The sequence below is a fragment of the Mobula hypostoma genome, chromosome 4 (assembly GCF_963921235.1).
Source record: "Mobula hypostoma chromosome 4, sMobHyp1.1, whole genome shotgun sequence".
Classification (NCBI taxonomy): Eukaryota; Metazoa; Chordata; class Chondrichthyes; order Myliobatiformes; family Myliobatidae; genus Mobula; species Mobula hypostoma.
The window spans coordinates 115,222,030-115,245,829 of record NC_086100.1 but is presented as its reverse complement, the minus strand read 5'-3'; the positions used below and the strand labels follow the sequence as shown (position 1 = coordinate 115,245,829).

Below are 23,800 nucleotides of genomic sequence, written 5' to 3'. Positions count from 1 at the left end.
ACATCCTGCAAGAGATTACTAAACATCGATGACATGTCCATAGTACATTTCTCTGCAAAAACATCAACCCAATTTACAAGTTCTAGCCTTATAGTCTCATAATTTGCCCTTCCCCAATTAAAAATTTCCCTGTCCTCTCTGATTCTATCCTTTTCCATGATAATGCTAAAGGCCAGGGAGCAGTGGTCACTATCCCCCAGATGCTCACCCACTGAGAGATCTGTGACCTGATCCGGTTCATTACCTAATACCAGATGAAGTATGACATTCCCCCTAGTCGGCCTGTCAACATACCGTGACAGGAATCCGTCCTGGACACACTTAACAAACTCTGCCCCATCTAAACTCTTGGAACTAATCAGGTGCCAATCAATATTAGGGAAGTTAAAGCCACCCATGATAACAACCCTGTTATTTTTGCACCTTTCCAAAATATGCCTCCCAATTTGCTCCTCGGTATCTCTGCTGCTACCAGGGGGCCTATAGAATACTCCCAATAGAGTAATTGCTCCGTTCCTGCAGCTGATTTATGTACTTCACACAAAGAATTTGGCCTTGAGTTCAGATCATATTGCATATATCTGCATACCAAACCAATCATAACTCTCTGAAATGACTTGAAGTCCAATTGCAAGTGTGCACCATACAATCTAGACACTAGTTTAAAACCCCAGGAATGAAATTGCTCATGTCCACATTGAAAATTTGTGAAATAAACTCTAAAGCTGAAATTTGACTGGATTAATTTCTTATCAAAATAATTTCAAGCCTTATGGCCACTTTGTATCCTCACAATCAGTGGGAATTACTCTATAAGCATACCATGAATTTGTGATTTTTGTTATTTGAATCTGAAATATGTTTGTAGTCCAAAGGTTTTGGGCAGTGTTAGGATTAAAAAATGTTTAATTCAGTTTCATGTGTCTAGTGAGACCAACATGGGAACATACAGTAGTTTATTTCACAAGTGGACCAGAAACCAATGGGGCAATTGGATCTACTTTTTGTGGGACAACTCACTCAGTCTGCACAGCCTCTGTGGGCTCCTGATGGATGATCTCAAATTTCTCAATACATTTCTAAATACTCGTATTCCATGTTGGCACAGGAGTGTTTGGACAGGCCTGGGACCAGTGCTTCTCAGGAGTTGGTGGGAATGTTAGATTTCTTCAAAGACGTTTCAAGCATACCTTTGGACCTTTTTGTCTGTCTAATCCACCTGATAATTTCTTTCCAGGACCTATCTCAGAATAGGACAAGAGATTCTGCAGACGTCTTGAGGAACACACAAAAACTGCTGGAGGAACTCAGTAGATCACCCAGCATCTAATGGGGGGGGGGGTTAGTCAACATTTCAAGCTGATAAAGCTAAGACCCTTCAACAGGGCAGGACATTCTCAAAATAAGGCACCTATTTTGGGAGTCTGTTGTGGGACATGTGAAATGCAGCATGTCCTAAGTAGCCAAATGAATATGACTAGGCCTAAAACACTTCAGTGAATTTAGAGGGCTTGGCAAAAATAACATTTGCACTGTTTTTCCCAAGTGCCTTGAGATGTCTGTGACAGGTCATCTGAGCTTCAGAGCATGAGGGCAGAAATCTCTGCTGTCCAGTGGACCATGAGTTCTGTGGCAGATTTGACATCTTCAGCTTCAAACATTCCTTTATCCATTGACCAATAGCACTTTAAAGATAATGGTGAGAATCTTCACTTGCCGAGAAGTGGCTCACAGCATACTGAAAGTGACCGCTTTTCTGTTCAGATCCTGAGCGTTAGCCTTTATTGTCAGGATACAATGTGGTGCTGTAGTAGGAGGTTGATAGACCACTTTCGCGTTGCAGATCCTGACTCTGAGGCCCATCAACTTTAAAACTTCAGTGAAAGAGTCAATAACGGCTTAGAGGTTGGCCTCTCAGCGTGTGCAAACGCAAGGATTGTTTATGTACTGTATGAGTTGGATGATCAGCCATGATCGTAATGAAGGGTGGTGCAGGCTCGAAGGGCCGAAAAGCCTACTCCTGCACCTATTTTTTATGTTTCTATGTTTCCATCTTAACTATTGAATATCTTTGATTCTCTTAGGCTGAATAGCTTCCCATTGCTTTTGATGATTAGCTGAAGAGATAACATGCAACATTGTATCAAAGAAGACAGCTGTGTTTGGGCAACCATGCAGCCTTCCTTGAGCATAGTTCCACTGCAGATCACTGGTCAATATCATGGCTTGGGTGACATCGTGGAGCCAGCATAAAATGTAGAGGGATTTCCGTCAGCAGTTGAATTTGAGGGCAGTGTGCCATAGTTTACCTAATGAACGTAATCAAATTATTTACTGTGATTGACAAATGCCATGTGCATTCAGCAAACAACAGGAATTCTGCAGATGCTGGAAATTCAAGCAACATACATCAAAGTTGCTGGTGAACGCAGCAGGCCAGGCAGCATCTCTAGGAAGAGGTACAGTCATACCTCTTCCTGGAGATGCTGCCTGCCTGCTGCGTTCATGTGCATTCAGCGTCCACTTTACACCTGACGAAGGGTCTCGGCCTGAAACGTCGACTGCGCCTCTTCCTATAGATGCTGCCTGGCCTGCTACGTTCACCAGCAACTTTGATGTGTGTTGCTCCACTTTACACCTGCTTGTTAAAGCATGTCGTCTCTCTTCCACCAATTAGGTACTTGAGAATTACATGAGAGAATAGGACCAATCAAGTGTGACAGTGGAATAGTGTGTATGGAACCGGAGGAGACAGCAGAGGTACTTAATGAGTACTTTGCTTCAGTATTCCTTACTGAAAAGGATCTTGGCGATTGTAGGGATGACTTACAGCAGACTGAAAAGCTTGAGCATGTAGATATTAAGAAAGATGCTGTGCTGGAGCTTTTGGAAAGCATCAAGTTGGATAAGTAACCAGGACCAGACAAGATGTACTCCAGGCTACTGTGGGAAGCGAGGGAGGAGATTGCTGAACCTCTGGCGATGATCTTTGCATCATCAATGAGGACAGGAGAGGGTTCGGAGGATTGGAGGGTTGCAAATGTTGTTCCCTTATTCAAGAAAGGGAGTAGGGACAGCCCAAGAAATTATAGACCAGTGAGACTTCAGTGGTTGATAAGTTGATGGAGAAGATCCTGAGAGGCAGGATTTAGGAACATCTGGAGAGGCACAATATGATTAGAAATAGACAGCATAGCTTTGTCAAAGGCAGGTCGTGCCTTATGAGCCTGATTGAATTTTTTGAGGATGTGACTAAACACATTGATGAGGGTAGAGCAGTAGATGTAGTGTATATGGATTTCAGCAAGGCATTTGACAAGGTACCCCATGCAAGACTTATTGAGAAAGTAAGGAGGCATGGGATCCAAGGGGTCATTGCTTTGTGGATCCAGAACTGGCTTGCCCACAGAAGGCAAACAGTAGTTGTAGATGGGTCATATTCTGCATGCAGATCGGTCACCAGTGGTGTGCCTCAGGGATCTGTTCTGGGACCACTGCTCTTTGTGATTTTTATAAATGACTTGGATGAAGAAGTGGTGGGATGGGTTAGTAAATTTACTGATGACACAAAGGTTGGAGGTGGTGTGGATAGTGTGGAGGGCTGTCAGAGGTTACAGCAGGACACTGATAGGATGCAAAACTGGGCTGAGATGTGGCAGATGGAGTTCAACCCAGATAAGTGTGAGGTGGTTCATTTTGGTAGGTCAAATATGATGGCAGAATATAGTATTGATGGTAAGACTCTTGGCAGTGTGGAGGATCAGAGGGATCTTGGGGTCCGAGTCCATAGGACATTCAAAGCTGCTGTGCAGGTGGACTCTGTCGTTAAGAAAGCATATGGTGCATTGGTCTTCATCAATCGTGGGATTGAGTTTAGGAGCTGAGAGGTAATGTTGCAGCTATATAGGACACTGTTCAGAGCCCACTTGGAGTACTGTGGTCAGTTCTGGTTGCCTCACTATAGGAAGGATGTGGAAACGATAGAAAGGGTGCAGAGGAGATGTACAAGAATGTTGCCTGGATTGGGGAGCATGCCTTATGAGAAATGATTGAGTGATTTCGGCCTTGTTTTCTTGGAATGACGGAGGATGAGGTGTATAAGATGATGAGAGGCATTGATTGTGTGGATAGGCAGAGGCTTTTTCCCAGGGTTGAAATGGCTAACATGAGAGGGAACAGTTTTAAGGTGCTTGGAAGTAGGTACAGAGGAGATGTCAGGGGCAAGCTTTTTTTTAAGAACGCAGAGAGTGGTGAGTGCGTGGAATGGACTGCCGTCGATGGTAATGGAGGCGGATACAATAGGGTCTTTTAAGAGACTCCTGGACAGGTACATGGAGGTCAGAAAAATAGAGGGCTACGGGTAACCCTGGATAACTTCTAAGGTAAGGACATGTTCGGCACAGCTTTGTGCGCCAAAGGGCCTGTACCGTGCTGTAGGTTTTCTATGTTTCTATAAGGACCACTGCATGCACAAGGCGCTTAGCATTGTCAATGATCCCTCCAATCCATTCAACAATCTACCTATTTGACCCCCTACCATCAGGCATGAGCTACCATAGCATTAAGAGAAGGACTGTTAGGTTAGGAAACAGAAACGAGAAAATCTGCAGATGCTGGAAATCTAAGCAACACACACAAAATGCTGGAGGAACCAGGCAGGCCAGGAAGCATCTATGGAAAAGTGTACAGTCAACATTTCGGGGTCATAAATAAATGAACAAGTATAATGTTTTTGTGTGATTTATTTAATTAGGTGCTCTTTATCTAGTTTTAGGACTTAGGTGAAGATCTGATCATATTTCAGGTCATACTTATGCAGAAATAGAGAAAATTCTACAGGGTTCACAAACTTTCTAGCACCACTGTACATCTTACAGTGCTGCAGCAATTTCTTCGCTAGCTTTCCACAATGTGCCTGGATATACTTCGTCAGACCCCAGAGACTTATCTCCCTTTAAATGCTTTGATGTTACAAGCATCTCCTCTTTTGTAATATATGCTTCAAGACATTGCTATTTTGATCCCTGAATTCCCTAGCATCGATGATCTTAAACACAGAACATACAACGCTTCAAAGTACATTTATTATCAAGAACATATATATTATACCACCTTGAGATTTGTTTGCTTACAGGTAGCCACAAAAGAAGAAACCAGAAAGAACCCAATTAAAGGAAAAAAAAGACCAACCCTCGATGCGCAAGAGAAAGAAAAATAAACATAAATCATGCAAACAATTGAAGCATCAGCATTCTGAATCAGATTGAGTTATCAGATCCGAAACCAGGAGCAGCCTGGAGTAGGCCCAAAGCCTTGCTGATCAGTTCATCATATTAGTGGGCACAGAGCGTAGCAGCCGGGGCAGTCTTCATAGCCTCAGCGTCATGGAGAGAGGATTGACCATCGTGGAGGGCGAGCAAATTTGGCTCTCACCTCCGATCTGGGCCGGCGTCTAAATTGTCTACAGATGAGAAATATTCATTTAAGACTTCGCCTATCCCCTACATATTGCTTGAGAAGACTTCTGGGAATCAGTTAATAAGTTCCACCCCAACCAAGGCTTCAGCATCATGGAAGTCCCACTCAATATTGGGGAAATTAAAATCACCTTCTATTACAACCAGTGTGGTGCGTGGCCAAGTGGTTAGGGCATTGGGCTCACGATCAGAAGGTCATGGGTTCCAGTCTCAGCCAAGGCAGCGTGTTGTGTCTTTGAGCAAACCACACACTGCTCTGGTCCACCCAGCTGAAAATGGGTACCGGCAAATGCTGGGGGTTAACCTCACCATAGACTGGCATCCTATCCGGGGTGGGGGGAGTCTCGTACTCTCAGTTGCTTCACGCCACAGAAACCGGCATAAGCACCGGCCCTTCAGCCCACAAGGCTTGGGACAGGCTTTAACTTCCTATTACAACCCTACTCTTCTTGTGGTTATCTGCAATCTCCCCATATATTTGCTCCTTAATTCCCAGAGACTACCACTTTTGACATGCTCCATGACCAATTTCTGACATTTCTCACACTTCTGTTTTCAGTTGTTCTCCTCTCTCCCAGAATCGGGATATGGCCCTTCACATCAACATTTTAACAATTTCTGACACCTCCAACATCTTCCTCCTTCCTCCCAGTATTCTGCATTCTGTTTCAAGTATCCACCTCCACTGCTGTTCACCCCACCTAACGGCAATTCCTCGACAATTGCAGGAAATACATCTAGACATTTCTGTTCTCCTTTCCCAATGCCCAGGCACCAACCATTATTTCCACATTAAGTTGCAATTTAGTTCTTCAAATTGAGAGTAATGTGTTCGCTGCTCATGATGTAGTCTCTTCTGAGTCAAAATAAGGAGACTACTTTGCATTACTCTACCATTCTAAATGCAAGCTTGACCAGAGCTTCCTACTGTCTGTCACTTGAATTTTCAGTTCCATTTCCACTTTATGTATTTAGCTTCAAAGTCTGAAGAGCAGAGCCTCATCTGAGTAAACACATTTCCGGACTCAACAACCAGTTCAGTGATTATACCATTGCCCAATTCATCTCAAAGTCTGATGGCAGGTCACAATCAAATATGTTAACTTTTCCTCTACAATTACTAGATTAACTCCAAAGTTTGTGCTTATGCTTGGGAATTTAAAACTGACAGATATTAGAAGGTCTCGCATATACCTTCCTAAGTCCTGATGGTGGACTTCAGAAAGATTAAGAACACAAACCAGTCAACTTCAAGTTCCTGCGTATCAATAGCAACACTCACAGCACGCTGGAGGAACTCAGCAGGTCGGGCAGCATCCGTGGAAATGATGAGTCAATGTTTCAGGCCGGAACCCTTCATCAGGACTGAAGAGGGAAGGGGCAGAGGCCCTATAAAAAAGGTGGGGGGAGGGTGGGAAGGAGAAAGCTGGTAGGTACCAGGTGAAAAACCAGTAAAGGGAAAGATAAAGGGGTGGGGGAGGGGAAGCAGGGAGGTGATAGGCAGGAAAGGTGAAGAAGGAATAGGGGAAAACACAATGGGTAGTAGAAGGAGGTGGAACCATGAGGGAGGTAGTACGCAGCTGGGGGAGGGGGCAGAGTGAAATAGGGATAGGGGGAGGGAATTACCGGAAGTTGGAGAATTCAATGTTCATACCAAGGGGCTGGAGACTTCCTAGACAATATATGAGGTGTTGCTCCTCTAACCTGAGTTTAGCCTCATCATGGCAGTAGAGGAGGCCACGTATGGACATACAGGATCTCCCGGTTGCCACCCACTTCAACTCTGCTTCACATTGTGAGTGTTGCTTTGACCCCAGCATCTGCAGAGTATTTTGTGCCTGCGTATCAATATCTCTAAGGATCTATCTTGGACCCAACATATCGATGCAGCTACAAAGAAGGCACGACAATGGCTAAACTTCATAAGTAGTTTGAGGAGATTTGGTACTTCACCAAAGATGCAAGCAAATTTCTACAGATGTACCACGGAGAGCACTTTAATTGGCTGCATCACTGTCTGGCATGTGGTGGCTAGTACAGAGGATCGAAATAAGCTGCAGAGAGTTGTAAACTCAGTCAACTCCATCATGGGCACTAGCCTCTGTAATATCCAGGACATCTTCAAGGAGTGATACCTCAAAAAAATCGGCATCCATCGCTAAGGCTGCCCGTCAACCACGTCATGCCTTATTCTCGTTGCTACCATCAGGAAGGAGGTACAGAATCCCGAAGGCACACACTCAGTGATTCAGGAACAGCTTCTTCCCCTCTCCATCCAATTTCTGAATGGATATTGAACCCATGAACACAACATCACTACCTTTTCCCACTATATACACATACGTACAGTAATTCAGTTTTTATTATGCATTGCATTGTACCGCTGCGGCTGTCGTGAATCAACAAATTTCATGACAAATGCCAGTAATATTAATCCTGATTCTGATTTCAAGGTTATGCTTACATACTTTTATAGGGTTCTAACAGTTAGGGTGGGGACTCGATCCTCATTTTGTACACCTCAGTGCAGATAAAGCAAGATAACACTCAACTATTGAATTATATATAAACATTTGATTAAAATTCAGATCAATAAAATAAAAACATTTTAATCATTCCTGAACTTGGTGGTGAGTCAAAGCACACACAAATACTGTACTCAACTTTAACTGGAAACCTTGTAGCTGATAATTCTGGTTGTATTATTAACCTTTGACACACTTCCAACATGGGCTTCCACATACAGTATTACACAACGTGTACATGCATAACAGAAACTGTAAACAGGTAGACGTTAAAACGTTGTTGTTCAGATACAAGTTTCTTTGTAACTTTTAATCCACACGATTATTGCAAAGCCACAGTTAAAGCACGTTACGTAAAAAAGTTAGATTGTCCTTTTTATGTATGTATACATATTATTTACATTGCCTCGGTATCGGGCGTTCGCAAGTATTGCAAGAAAAGGACTGGGCAGTCACCAAAAGGTTCTCATATTTAGAGACTTCACTCTCGATTTTTACTGACTTTATGAACCGGTTAAGTTTTTTTCTGTGCCGACCACAGCGAGAGCTTCGATGGCTCTTTAAAAGAAGCAATGATTCATTGTCAATTGAGCCTCTGCTGTCCAGAGGCCGATCTTTGTTTTCATCTGAGAAACTGAAGGAACTGTTACTCACCCCGCGGGGTAAACCTGTAAGCTGCAAACCACATCCCGGAGACTCCTATTACCAACTGACACCACCACAATTCACGTCTCTTGGTGACGAACAACCCGCTGCCGACTGAGAACTCAAACTCGCCTGTCTCGTTACCAAACCCAAACCCAATGGGCCCCACTAGAACCACTTACTACGTCTGCGCCAGCTTTCCCAATGCACTCTGGTAAATGTAGTCCAGGAACAGTGAGGCATTGCGGACTCCGCGCTGGCTCCCGGGCCGTCTTCAATGGGAAAAACTGATTTCGGGTGCCGTCAGGCCTTTACCGTATTAATGCTGTTACCGGCTCGAACAGCCTTTTAGTACACAATCTGCCCCTGTTCACAGTAACTTATATATATATATTTTTTTTCCCCCGTAGATGCTGCCTGACCCGCTGAGTTCCCGCAGCATTTTGTGTGCATTGCTTTGGATTTCCAGACTTTCCTCGCGTTTATGATTTTTATACAGTTTGCCGTTCTCTGCGCCTCATTCCCAAGTGTGCGTTTGAATTCCCGCCTGTTTGACTGGGTGTCAAGTTTAATTTAATAATTATCTAATTAAATAATCTCGAAAGTTTGTTAAAACTGCTTTTATTAATATAATCTTTTGAAAAAGTCATTGGGCAAACTGAGTACAGCCTTTACACATTGGAATTAAACGGTTGGAAGTACGTGGCATCACAAATTGCCCGAAAGGGAGATGATTTTAACTTGATCTAAGCCCTTTTTTCAAATTAAAGACAAATAATCACGGACTAAAGTCGTTCGTTTCTCAGCTAATCGTTTAGATGTGGATTAACAATCAGCGTCGATTCCTGCTTCCACGTCAGGTACAGGGCGGGACTGGCCAGGCGGGGTCTTCGTTCGGCGCGCGATTTGACGGTTGCTGTGGCGGAGTGCGCGCGGGAGAAGATGTCGTTGTCAAACCGTGGCGCGAGTGAAGGGGCGGGGACGGCGGCGGCAGGCGCACGACAGCTGCAGGAGCTCGAGCTGCAGATCGACCAGGTAGGCGACGATTAACGGGGAACTGGGTACTGTACCCCCCCACCGCACCCCCATTCTCTTCTGGAACTGGCTGAAACCTCTCCTTCTCCCGTCCTTTCCCAGAGCCGACTGCAACCTCCCCCCCCCCGTGTCCTTCCCCCGTCGTTTCCCAGAGCCGGCTGCAATCCCGCCCCCCCCCCCGGTGTCTTTCCCAGAGCCGGCTGCAATCCCCCCCCCCGTGTCCTTCCCCCGTCGTTTCCCAGAGCCGGCTGCAATCCCGCCCCCCCCGTGTCCTTCCCCCGTCGTTTCCCAGAGCCGGCTGCAATCCCGCCCCCCCCCCCGGTGTCTTTCCCAGAGCCGGCTGCATATCCCGCCCCCCCCCCCGTGTCTTTCCCAGAGCCGGTTGCAACCCCCCTCCCTCGTGTCCTTTTCCAGAGCTGGCTTCAAACCCCCTCCCTCACCCAGTGTCCTTCCCCCATTCCTTTCCCAGAGCCGGCTGCAATCCCCCCCCCCCCCGTCCTTCCCCCATTCCTTCCCAGAGCCGGCTGCAACTCCCTCCTGGTGTCTTTTCCTTGTCCCTTTCCCCGAGCTGGTTGCAACCCCCCTCCCTCGTGTCCTTTTCCAGAGCTGGCTTCAAACCCCCTCCCTCACCCAGTGTCCTTCCCCCATTCCTTTCCCAGAGTCGGCTGTAAACATCTCCTGGTGTCCTCCCTCCCCCACTCCCCGTTTCCTTCCGGAACCCATCCCCTTTTAGAGCCAGCTACAACCCCATCATCCTCTTCCAGAGCTTAATGTAACCCCCCTCCAGAGGTCGACTGCACCCCGCCACCTTTCTACTCCTGGGGTCAGCTGCAGCCCCCAAGCCCTCCCATTCCAATGGGCCCAACTATCTTCCTCTCTGACAGTGGTTGGAGCTGCCCTACCCTCCCACAGCACAACCCCCAGCCTCAATCTCTTACTAGTAGGTGAATTTCCCCATCCAATATTCCTGCCACTCTGACTTCTCCAGTAGTAACTGCCTGGAAGAACTAGAGCAGCAATCGTGTTGGAATATCTTTAAATTCCAATCCCAGTCACATAAAGAACATCTTTCCTTATCCAATCACAGTCGGAGCATCTTCAGCATAGAAACTGTATCAACTTATGAAAATACCATCTTCTAGAGGATAATTAAAAATGTCCAAAAGCATTGATATTCTTGGTGACCTGTATCTTGTTTCGCAGGAAGCTTTCTTGTGAAGTCAGTAGCTTAATAGTGTAGCCAGGTGTGAATTTCATACTGCAGCTCATCTATTACAGAATAAAGGCACAAGCCATGGTAATGTAGTGCCAAATCAAGCTGGAATTGACCAGCTTGCCATCTGTTATTGCTATTTTCACACACACTTGGCAGGAATGCAGCGAGGTGAACATACTGCCTTGCTCACAACGGGGATGCCCAGATGTCCTTTAACAGGGTAAAAGACTATGTATGGTAGAGCCTTCCTTACTGCCAAAATCTGTCATGGCTTTGTAACAATATTTAAATATCTTAAATCATTAGAAATAACTAAAACTATTAATACCTTAAATAATGTTGAAGGTGCTTAAATAAGACTAAACAATAAAATGTCTAGTAAATAAAACATTAAAATTTAAGTAAGCAAAGTCTAACCTTGCTCTTTACTGTTTAACCTATAGGTTAGGCATTCCTATTCAAATCATACCAGTGTGTATGTGCCTGGCAGGTCCAGCATATGCAGGATCCAAGATGTAGATTCTCCTCCATTGCCTTGGAGAATCCCATTGTGACAGGGCTCTGCCACTGGATTTCATATCAATCCAGCAAAGCTGGCTTTATAGATTTATTGGCATCTCACTCAGCATGTCCAGAGTTTCCAAAGAGTACACATGATTATTTCTTCAGCAGTTTGAACGGGGCATGACTGCGCAAGCATGTGGAGGTCGGCTAGTGAGAACTGTGGGAAGGGTTTAAAAGGAGACAGCTTTACAGAGCAGGAGTAGAGGGAGACAAGTAGGAAGGCTTTGGCTCAACGGGGCTTCGGCGATAACAGGTCGAGGCGAGGTAGGTTATCTGTTTGGAATACAGACAGAAAGAATGTGTGTGAGGCCGGTTTTCTGTGCTTGGTGTCAAATGTGGGAGGTCCTGGAGACTCCCAGCCTCCCGGATGGTCACATCTGCACCAGGTGTGTTGAGCTGCAGCTCCTTAGGGACAGCGTTAGGGAACTGGAGATGCAGCTCAATGACCTTCGTCTGGTCAGGGAGAGTGAGGAGGTGATAAAGAGGAGCCATAGGCAGGTAGTCACTCCAGGGCCACAGGAGACAGATAAGTAGGTAACAGTCAGGAGAGGGAAGGGCAAGAAGCAGGTGCTAGAGGGTACCCCAGTGGCTGTCCCCCTTAACAATAAGTACTCCTGTTTGAGTACTGTTGGGGGAGACAGCCTGCCTGGGGGAAGCAACAGTGGTCGTGCCTCTGGCACAGATTCTGGCCCTGTGGCTCAGAAGGGTAGGGAAAGGAAGAGGATGGCAGCAGTGATGAGGGACTCTATAGTTAGGGGGTCAGACAGGTGATTCTGTGGATGCAGGAAAGAAATGTGGATGGTAGTTTGCCTCCCAGGTGCCAGGATTTGGGATGTTTCTGATTGAGTCCACAATGTCTTGAAATGGGAAAGAGAACAGCCAGAGGTCATGGTACATATTGGTACCAACGGCATGGGTAGGAAAAGGGAGGAGGTCCTGAAAGTAGACTACAGGGAGTTAGGAAGGAAGTTGAGAAACTGGACCTCAAAGGTAGTAATCTCAGGACGACTGCCTGTGCCACGTGACAATGAGTATAGGAATAAAATGAGGTGGAGAATAAATGTGTGGCTGATGGATTGGAGCAGGGGCCAGGGATTCAGATTTCTGGATCATTGGGACGACTTCTGGGGGCAGGCGTGACCTGTACAAAAAAGATGGGTTGCACTTGAATCTGAGGGGGACTAATATCCTGGCAGGGAGGTTTGCAAAGGCTATTGGGGAGAGTTTAAACTAGAATTGTGGGGGAGTGGGGTGGGAACTGAACTGAAGTGACGGAGGAAGGGGAGGTTGGCTCACAAATAGAAAGTTTGGAGGATAGGCAGGTGATAGAGAAGGGAAGCATTTAGACACATCTCAAACCATCGGTCTATTTTAATGCAAGGAGTATTATGCATAAAGTGGATGAGCTTAGAGCGTGGATCAACACTTGGAGTTATGATGTTGTGGCCATTATAGAGTCTTCGATGGTGCAGGGGCAGGAATGATTACTTCAAGTGCCAGGCTTTAGATGTTTCAGAAAGGACACGGAGGGAGGAAAAAGAGGTGGGGGTGTGGCACTGTTGATCAGAGGTAGTGTCACGGCTGCAGAAAAGGAACAAGTCATGCAGGGGTTTCTATGGAGTCTCTGTGGGTGGAAGTTAGGAATAGGAAGGAGTCAATAACTCTACTGGGTGTTTTTTACAGACCACCCAATAGTAACAGGGACATGGAGGAACAGACAGGGAGACAGATTCTGGAAAGGAGTACTAATAACAGGGTTGTTGTGGAAGATTTTAATTTCCCAAATATTGATTGGCAGTTCCCTAGAGTGAGGGGTTTAGAAGGGGTGGAGTTTGTTAGGTGAGTTCAGGAAGGTTGCTTGACACAAGATGTAGATACAGTAAGCCTACAAGAAGAGAGGCTGTACTTGATCTGGTATTGGGAAATGAACCTGGTCAGGTGTCAGGTCTCTCAGTGGGAGAGCATTTTGGAGATAGTGATCACAATTCTATCTCCTTTACCGTAGCATTGGAGAGGGATAGGAATAGACGAGTTAGGGAAACATTTAATTGGAGTAAGGGGAAATATGAGGCTATCGGGCAGAAACTTGGAAACATGAATTGGAAACATGTTCTCAGGGAAATGTAAGAAAGAAATGTGGCAAATATTCAGGGGTTGTTTGCTGGGGTTATGCATAAATACATTCCAATGTGACAGGGAAAGGATGGTAGGGTACAGGAGCCATGGTGTACAAAGGCTGTTGTAAATCTAGTCAAGAAGAAAAGAAGAGCTTACGAAAGGTTCCAAAAACTAGGTAATGATAGGGATCTAGAAGATTATAAGGCTAGCAGGAAGGAGCTTAAGAATGAAATTAGGAGAGCCAGAAAGGGCCATGAGAAGGCCTTGGCGGACAGGATTAAGGAAAACCCCAAGGTATTCTACAAGTATGTGAAGAGCAAGAGAATAAGACGTGAGAGAATAGGACCAATCAAGTATGACAGTGGAAAAGTGTTTATGGAACCGGAGGAGATGGCAGAGATACTTAATGAATACTTCAGTATTCGGTACAGAAAAGGATCTTGGCAATTGTAGGGATGACTTGCAGTGGACTGAAAAGCTTGAGCATGTAGGTATTAAGGAAGAGGATGTGCAAGAGCTTTTGGAAATCAAGTTGGATAAGACACCAGGACTGGAAGAGATGTACCCCAGGCTATTGTGGGAAGAGAGGAAGGAAATTGCTGGCCCTCTGGCGATTATCTTTGCAGCATCAATGAGGGCGGGAGAGGTTCCAGAGGATTGGAGGGTTACGGATGTTGTTCCCTTATTCAAGAAAGGGAGTAGGGATAGTCCAGGAAATTATAGACCAGTGAGTCTTACTTCAGTAGTTGGTAAGTTGATGGAGAAGATCCTGAGAGGCAGGATTTATGAACATTTGGAGAGGCATAATATGATTAGGAATAGTCAGCATGGCTTTGTCAAGGGAAGGTCATGTCTTACGAGCCTGATTGAATTCTTTGAGGATGTGACTAAACACATTGATGAGGATAGAGCCGTAGATGTAGTGTATATGGATTTTAGCAAGGCATTTGATAAGGTACACCACGCAAGGCTTATTGAGAAAGTAAGGAGGCATGGGATCCAAGGGGACATTAGTTTGTGGATCCAGAACTGCCTTGCCCACAGAGGGCAAACAGTAGTTGTAGATGGGTCATATTCTGCATGAGGCCAGTGACCAGTGGTGTGCCTGAGGAATTTGTTCTGGGACCCCTACTCTTTGTTAGTTTTATAAATGACCTGGATGAGGAAGTGGAGGGATGAGTTGGTAAATTTGTTGATGACACAAAGGTTAGAGGTGGTGTGGATAGTGTGGAGGGCTGTCAGAGGTTACATCGGGACATTGATAGGATGCAAAACTGGGCTGAGAAGTGGCAGATGGAGTTCAACCAGATAAGTGTGAGGTGGTTCATGTTGGTCAGTCAAATATGATGGCAGAATATAGCATTAATGGCAAGACTCTTAGTGGCAGTGTGGAAGATTAGAGGGATCTTAGGGTCTGAGTCCATAGGACACTCAAGGTGACTATGTAGGTGACACTGTGGTTAGGAAGGCGTACAGTGCATTGGCCTTCATCAATCGTGAGATTGAGTTTAAGAGCCAAGAGGTAACGTTGCAGCTATATAGGACACTGGTCAGACCCCACTTGGAGTACTGTGCTCAGTTCTGTTCGCCTCACTACAGGATGGATGTGGAAACTATAGAAAGGGTGCAGAGGAGATTTACAAGGATGTTATTTGGATTGGGGAGCATGCCTTATCAGAATAGGTTGAGTGAACTCAGCCTTTTCTCCTTGGATTGACAGAGGATGAGAGGTGAACTGATAGAGGTGTACAAGATAATGAGAGGCATTGATCGTGTGGATAGTCAGAGGCTTTTTCCCCAGGGCTAAAATGGCTAGCAGGAGAGGGCATATTTTTAAGATGCTTGGAAGTAGGTACAGAGGAGATGTCGGATAAGTTTTTTACGCAGAGAGTAGTGAGTGTGTGGAATGGGTTGCTGGCGGTAGTGGTGGAGGCAGAAACGATTGGGTCTTTTAAGACACTCTTGGATGGATTCGTGGAGTTTAGATTGTTACGTACCCCGTAACTGGGTTGCCAAACCAGCAGAAGTGGACCACTCGTTGGAGTCTGGATTACTAGGAACTAATAAAGTTTTATTAAAGAAATAAGTAACACAGTATTCTAATCGTAAGGATATAAATACAATAGGTTAGCAATGGTAATACACACATGTACACAGAACTAGGGTAATAGGAATCAAACCAAGCTCTATCGCAGTCTAGGGGTAAAATGATCAGTCTTAAGTGACGCAGAATTCAGTTCAGCTTAGTACAGTTCGCAGTAATCGCTGTTGTGCCGTTGGAGGTGGGGGGGATTGCAGCTTGATTCAGGCAGACCTTTGATGTCTTGCAGTTGGTTTTCGGGCAGACCCTTTTAAGTCTTCTATCCCGCTGTGGTTCCGGATACGACCGTTCTTCCGCGGTGAACCCGGCACCCAGGCAAGGGCGGACACACACACCAGGTTCCCACCGATCGTACCTTTACACCCTGTGAGTCTATGGTCGGTTCCCACGAACCGGACCTCCAAACTTCCACCAACTTGTGGGGGCACACCGCTCTTCCAGGGTCTCGTTATTTCGTGATCTCGTGGTGTGTCCCGTGCCTTAGCGAACCTGTTCTTTTCATTCCCCTGCTGGGGTATCGCCTGTCCATCGAACTTCAAACAGTTCAGGTTCAAAGCAACCGGTCTGTCAATATTCTGAATTGTGTCTCTTTTCCGTTAATCTCTCTCTCCTCTCTCATTTTGAACGTTTCTCCATTGTCTCCCTTATCTCTCTCATTAGCATCAATCGTCTCTTAACTTGGTTTGGCGTCACACCCCTACCCTTCAAAGGATTTTTACCGGGGTAAAAATTATAATACATTATTAGATACACGCTAATATACAGGGTCACCAGCTATTCGGCTAATACAGAGAACTTTAAGTTTTCAACACCTTGACAGACAGTCAGCAATAACATTGTCCGTTCCTTTTATATGTTTTATTTTAATATCAAATTCCTGTAAGACCAGGCTCCAACTTAGCAACCTTTGTTTTTTATCCTTCATAGTGGTCAAGAACACTAATGGGTTGTGTTCAGTGTAAATGATCAGTGGTTTCCGTGCCGGACAAATATAACAAAGGTTGTCCCACACAAACTTCGCATTCTTTAGCAAGAGCTTAGTAAGAGGGAGGGTAATATCCGCAAAGTTTTTGCAAAACTTCCGATAGTACCCCACCATCCCCAAGAACCTTCTCAGGGCTCCCTTGTCTGTCGGGGTGGGGACTTCAGAGATAGCCCTCACCTTAGCCTGCATCGGTGCCAGCTGCCCCGTCCTACCACAAATCCCATATAAGTGACCTTTGCGTGGCCGAATTCACTTTTTGTGAGGTTCACTGTCAGGCTGGCTTCAAACAGTCGTTTAAACAGCTCCTCTACTGCCACAATGTGCTCCTCCCACGTGTCACTCCAGACCACTAAATCGTCAGTATACGCTTCTGTGTTCTTTAGCCCTTTTGTCACTGAATTAATCATCCTATAGGGGTGTTGCTTACTAGGCTGACCTGATGTGACAACAACACCATGTCCCGGCTCTTGGCATCGCCTCGGGACATCCGGACATACGTCTGTGTGCCGGTTAATTAGCTTTCTCAGCGGCTCGCTCTGTTCGGGGGTTAAGGGACAGACCTTATCAGCCAAGTTGGTCAAAACAATAGAGTTCTCCCATCTAGTCGGCACCATAGTTACCTTTTCAAAATGGGTTTTCCCCTTATCAGGTGGCACCCTAGCCTCATTAATTTTCGTGATAACACCGACTAGGTCTGTTCGCTTATCGTGGCAAGCTGTTAACATATTAATAGGTTGTAACTGTGTCGGCTCATGCCTACAATATTCAATAGCATCCTTCCTCATGTTCGGCCAGTAAAACTCTTTCATGATTCTATCGACTGTTTTCCTCACCCCAAAATGTTCACCGAGGGGTATCTTGTGGGCCAGGTTAAAAATCTCGCCCCTATAAATTTTCGGCACTACCACCTGGTCCACCACCCCCCATTCCTCATCTGCGGGTACGGTACTTGGTCTCCATTCCCTCATTAGTACTCCCTCCTTCACATAATAGCCCATTGGCTCCCTTTTTAATTCTGCTTCGGAGAGAGCTGTCTCTGTCAAAACCATCAGCTCCTCGTCTCATTCCTGTGCCTGTATAAATTCTTCCTTGCTAATGATAAATCTACCTCAACTCCCTCACTTCCTTCCGCTTCACTACGCTCCTTCTTCTCACATTCTAACCCCTCTTGGTACAAGGCTGGTAAAAACTTCTCAGCTAAATCTACATTCGCTTTGGCAGCCTTTCTGGACATGCGCCGAGTCACTGCACAAACGGGTTAAACCTGTGAGTCCATGGGCGGGTCCTCAATCCTGGCGGGCTGGCTCGTCAGCTTTACTGCTGAGTACACATTTCCGCTTGCAAGGTCATTATTGAGTAAGACCTTCACGTCTTCCATCGGTAGTTCAGGCCTCACCCCTATCGTGACCGGTCTGGAGACCAAGTCGCTTTTTAGGTGTATCTGGTGCAAAGATACTATTTCAGTCCCTTTCCCAATGCCTTTTATCACACTGACCTCCCCAGTCTCGGTCTCTGAACTAAAGTCTAAAACACTCCTTAAGATCAGTGACTGACAAGCTCCAGTGTCTCTCCAGATCCGTACTGGAACTGGGTTTGACCCCTCCTTCACCGACACCAATCCGGCCGAAATAAACTTCTCGCGCCCTTCCTGAACCTTATCAGACCTCTTCTCCCCTAGCGGTTTGTTTGCCAGCTCAATACAGCCAGTCGGAATCGTCGTTTTTCCTTTCCCCGTCTCCTTTGGAGCAAAGCACCTGGACGCAAAGTGACTGGCTTTCCTGCAATTATAGCATACGACCCCAGGAGACTTCCTACCAAACTGCTTCCTGTCTTCCTTATCCTTCTCACTAGTCCCCAGCTTACTTTCTGGCTTTTCCGGCGGACTCTCTCCGCCCTCTCGACTACCCTTGTGGTAGCTTTTACTCGGGGTAAACTTCGCTTTGTGTGTTAACGCATACTCATCCGCTAACTTAGCAGTTGCGGCTAAGGTTTCTGCCTCTTTCTCATCTAGATAGGGCCTCATACCTTCAGGGACACAACTTTTAAACTGCTCAATCAGTATTAGCTGTAGCAGTGTCATAACCCCCATTGACCCCTTTTTGCACCAATGCTCACAATACATCTGCAACTCACGGGCAAACTCTAAATACGTGTGGCCCCACTACTTCCTCACATTCCGGAACCTTTGCCGGTATGCCTCCGGGACCAACTCATAAATCCTGAGTATTGCCTCTTTCACCACATCATACCTCTGGGCATCTTCTGCGGACAATGCTGAGTAAGCTTGCTGAGCTTTCCCTTTAAGTACGCTCTGAAGCAAAACAGCCCACTTATCCCTCGGCCAGTCCTGACTTGCAGCGACTTCTTCAAAATGTAGAAAGTACCGATCAACATCGGCCTCCTCAAATGGGGGAACCAGCCTAACCTCCTGGGTCGCCCTGAACCCTCCACCTTGGTTCGGCATGCGGCCCTGCGCTCGCGTCATCCTTAACTTCTCCAGCTCAAATTCCCTTTCCTTCTGCTTCTCTCTCTCTCTCTCGTCGTTCTAACTGCCTCTCTTCTTATTCTAGCTGCCTTACTCGGAACTTGTGCTCAAGTTTCAATTTTTCCATCTGCAGCTGCACCGCCTCTCCACCAGGTTTGCCCATAGATACCACCTCCAGCTCCCCTTGGGGAAATACACCTTTGGATACATAATGCTCAATGATAGCTCTGTGCATCTCTGCTCTCCTCATTGTTGACTTCCCCTTAAAAAGATTCAACTGTTTGGCAACAGTCGCCATTTCTGATTTCCTGGCACCCTCTAATGCCTCCAAGGTTGGCGCCTTTAGAAATTCCTCAATCTCCATTTCTGCTGTTTGCCCTTTCTTTCTTTTGGGAATTTTAACCCAATCAATTTACCCAGTCCCAAATTTGGCGTTCAAAATCGCGGACGAGATCCCCACTTATGTTACGTACCCCGTAACTGTGTTGCCAAACCAGCAGAAATGGGCCACTCGTTGGAGTCTGGATTACTAGGAACTAATAAAGTTTTATTAAAGAAATAAGTAACACAGTACTCTAATCGTAAGGATATAAATGCAACAGGTTAGCAATGATAATACACACATGTACGCAGAACTAGGGTAATAGGAATCAAACCAAGCTCTATCGCAGTCTAGGGGTAAAATGATCAGTCTTAAGTGACGTAGAGTTCAGTTCAGTTTAGTACAGTTCACAGTAATCACTGTTGTGCCGTTGGAGAGGGAGAGAGAGCTGGGGGGGGGGGATTGCAGTTTGATTCAGGCAGACCTTTGATGTCTTCGCAGTTGGTTTTCGGGCGGACCCTTTCATGTCTTCTATCCCGCTATGGTCACCGACTGTGACCCCTCCGTTCCGGATACGACCGTTCTTCTGCGGTGAACCCGGCACCCAGGCAAGGGTGGACACACATACCAGGTTCCCACCGATCGTACCTTTACACCCTGTGAGTCTATGGTCGGTTCCCGCGAACTGGACCTCCAAACTCCCACCAACTTGTGGGGGCACACCGCTCTTCCAGGATCTCGTTATCTCGTGATCTCGTGGTGTGTCCCTTGCCTTAGCGAACCTGTTCTTTTTATTCCCCTGCTGGGGTGTCGCTTGTCCATCGAACTTCAAACAGTTCAGGTTCAAAGCAACCGGTTTGTCAATATTCTGAATTGTGTCTCTTTTCTGTTAATCTCTCTCTCCTCTCTCATTAACATTTTGAACGTTTCTCCATTGTCTCCCTTATCTCTCTCATTAGCATCAATTGTCTGATAACTTGGTTTGGCGTCACAAGATAAATGGTGGACTATGGGTAAGCCTAGGTAGTTCTAAACTGAGGACATGTTCTGCACAGCTTTGTGGGCCGAAGGACCTGTATTGTGCTGTACGTTTTGTATGTTTCTATGATTTTAAGCTTTTCTTCCTCTTAAGTGGCTAAATGCAAGTGGAGCTCTTTAGAATTGTAAGATGTACCCAATTCAGTTAAGTTTATTTTTTAACTGGTGTATGTAATTTTTGCAATTAATGAGGCTATAAAAACATGGCAAAAACAGTAAGGTTCAAGTTTCAGTGCTTGTTTATAGACATGTTGTTAAAGATTATGGTGTGAGCTGACACTACAGTAAGTACTATTTTTCAGATTAAATTCTACTTTTACTTTGTTTCATTTCAGACTGCTTTGTATTTAACTAAAGTTTGGGAAATCACATCATCACTCTCAGCTCAAGTAGAAGACCTGAGTGCAAAATGTTCAGCAAATACGCAGTTTTTGAAAGCATGGAGGGATCTTCTCAAAGAGGGATATGAATCCCTGAAACCATGCAATTGATCAGAAAGATGCACAATATTATCCTTCACGAAGAAAGAATGTGAATTTTCATGATGGAAGCATGATGAATTGCTTTAAAGTCAAAGAAACTGTCATGAATAGTAAATCAAATTTAAGCTGCATTTTATAGCTATCTCATGCTGTTGTGAAGGATGATAAATATGGTGCACTTAAGGATGTTTTATAACTTTTGTAAATCATTACTACTTTGATCCCTAAATAAATGTTTTGTCAATGAACTGAAAATTTTTTTGCATCTTTTAAGTTCAATATCTTTGAATTGGCAGGAGGACGAATTGAATTTGGGAATTTATCTTTGGAACAGAATTAGTACTTTATAGTTAAATGTAGATTTGTACTTAGTTAAAACTTGATTACTTTATAAAATTCTGAGCAAAAAGTAGGGTAGAGACTGGTAAATTTTCATTACATCATTTCCCTTGATTACTTTTCTTGAACCCACTTCAGTGTTTGGAAACACAATTATTGAATTATCCCAGTAGTAAATTGATTTCCAGAATCTCCATCAGCATAGGTGCACCGCAAGGCTGTGCTTAGTCCCCTGTATTAAACACAGCCCGTCACTCTCATCCTGTCCATCTTCATGGTGCATTGGTTCAGAAAAGCCAACAGTGTAGTCAAGGATGCCTGCCATGCTAGCTATTCCCTTACCTCTCTTCTAACTCTTGGGAGAAGATAAAGGAGCTTAAAAGCTCTGACAATCAGACTCAAGAACAGTTTCTCTACTTCTGAACCAATCAACTCTTTGACACCCAGAGATGCTGCCACCTTATTGGACTTTTAATTCTGTTTCTGTTATTCTGTATTGTCACTTTAGCATTTCTTTTTGCACTACTTCAGTACCGTAATGTCACAAAGCAACTAATTTTGCACTTGTGTAATGAAAATAAATATGATTTTGCTTAAGCTATTTTAACCATTCTATTGTTTTGTACCCATCACTATGTATGGTATTTATTATTACCATGTCACAGCTGGAGTGTTGCATTCAGTTCTAGTCGCCACTATAGGAAGGATTTTGAGGCTTTGGAGGGTACAGAAGAGGTTTACCAAGATGCTGCTGGGTCCAGAAGGCATGTACCATCACAAGAGGCTGGATAAACTTGGGTTGTTTTCTCTGGAGTGCTGGAGGCTGAGGGGGAGATCTGATAAAGGTTTACAAGATTATAAGAGGCATAGACAGAGTAGATGGAGATCATCTGTTTCCCAGGATTGAAATGTCTAATACCAGAGGGCATACATTGAAGGTGAGAGGGAGTAAGTTCAAAGGGGGATGTAAGGGCTAAGTTTTTTACTTAAGAATGATGGATGCCTGGTATGGTCATAGAGGCAAATACTTTAGAGGCTTTTAAGAGATATTTAGATTGGCACATGAATGGAGGAGATATGGACATCATGTAGGTAGGAGGGATTAGCTTTTGGGTATTTTAAATTTTCTTTTTAGCTGGTTTGGTGCAACATTGTGGGCCGAATGGCCTGTTCCAGAGCTGTACTGTTCCATGTCTATTTCATTACATGCTGGTGTGTATGAAAATAAGCAGTCTATGTCTGTCATATACTGTTTAGTTTGAGCTTCATGGTGAAAGAGGAATTTCATTGCATGCTGGTGTATATGAAAATATACTTATGTGAATATGAGATTCGAGAAGGGACATTGTCAACTACAGTGGAAGGGAATCCTCCACTGCTGTTGCGAAAGGAAGCCTTTTCAAAATGGAGTATCCTAACTTTTAGATGTTTTGCCAGTCCAAAATTAGTCAATCAATTGACAGTGGACAATGTGATTATATCCAAGAGGTCTTATACTCATTGACATGTTGAAACATCCTAATTGTTTGCAGGTGCTTTCATGTTCCATTTACTATAGCAAATAACAAAGAACTATCAACAGAACTCACTTTATTTAAGGTGTAAACTCTCAACTAACAGCTAAGTCTACTATGGCAAAGTATCAACAATTATACCACGTGATAACCTCAATTCCCAAAGATATTCTCACACCTACAGTATAGATGGAAAGTTATAGCAAATAAGTACCAAGATTTTTGACATATTCTTGTATTCCTGCTGGCTAAAACTTAGTGCAAGGAAATCAACTTCATCAAATTACCACTTATATGTTTCACAGTTTAGTTGAATCTTTGATTCATGTTAGATTTTTACCAACATCACATAGTAGTTATAGTGAAGACTTTGCACAGATGCAGTGTAGTTTTGTTTATAATGTTGACACCAAGTTAGATATTTACCCTTTTGAATTTAACACAGAGGATTTACATATTGTAGTTAGGCTCAGATGACAGACACAACATGTTGGAGGAACTCAGTACATCAGACAACCTCTATGAAAGGAAAAGAACAGTTATCATTTTGGGAGAAGACACCATTAGAATTGATCTGCTGAACCCTCCAGCATTTTGTGTTTGTTGCTGAAGATTTCCAGCATCTGCAGAATCTTGCGTATTTACTTAGGTTCAAGTAGGATTTCCCTGTAGCAGGTGTAATTCCTCATGAACACACAATTCACATTGATCTTCAAAGAGGAAAATTCTTATTGTATGTAATTTAAAAGGATGGCAAAATTAAACATGATCATCATAATAGGAGACAGTATTGTAAAGGCTGACAGAATCAATGAGTTGTTAGAAGCCTGACAAAGATTTAAAGAAAAAGATATGGAATAATAGAAGAAACAAGGACAAATCAAGGGAGTGGAAACAAAGCTGATAACTAAATCCCTGCCAATGGTGAAGAAATGGTGCATACAATGGAGGCCA

At 44.6% G+C, this 23,800-nt stretch overlaps 2 protein-coding genes across 2 annotated transcripts in view; one reads left to right on the top strand and one right to left on the bottom strand.

The window, feature by feature from the left end:
- The window catches only part of etfdh (electron transfer flavoprotein dehydrogenase), a 59,885-nt gene extending 51,048 nt beyond the window's left edge, over positions 1-8,837 (bottom strand). The window contains exon 1 of the mRNA XM_063046406.1: positions 8,657-8,837. Coding sequence (XP_062902476.1) covers positions 8,657-8,690 — 34 coding nt within the window. The 5' untranslated portion in view covers positions 8,691-8,837. The remainder of the gene's footprint in view (positions 1-8,656) is intronic.
- Positions 8,838-8,851: 14 nt separating this feature from the next.
- Positions 8,852-21,900, top strand: LOC134345561 (renal cancer differentiation gene 1 protein-like). Its single transcript, XM_063046407.1, has 2 exons — positions 8,852-9,682; positions 20,847-21,900. Exons 1-2 carry the CDS (start codon positions 9,590-9,592, stop codon positions 21,000-21,002), a joined length of 249 nt encoding a protein of 82 aa, XP_062902477.1. The 5' UTR covers positions 8,852-9,589; the 3' UTR covers positions 21,003-21,900.
- Positions 21,901-23,800: the final 1,900 nt, after the last annotated feature.

Coding starts and splice junctions, on each gene's coding strand:
- LOC134345561 (XM_063046407.1), top strand. CDS start 9,590: ATGTCGTTGTCAAACCGTGGCGCGAGTGAAGGGGCGGGGACGGCGGCG. Junction 9,683..20,846: donor TCGAGCTGCAGATCGACCAG/GTAGGCGACGAT, acceptor GTTTCATTTCAG/ACTGCTTTGTATTTAACTAA.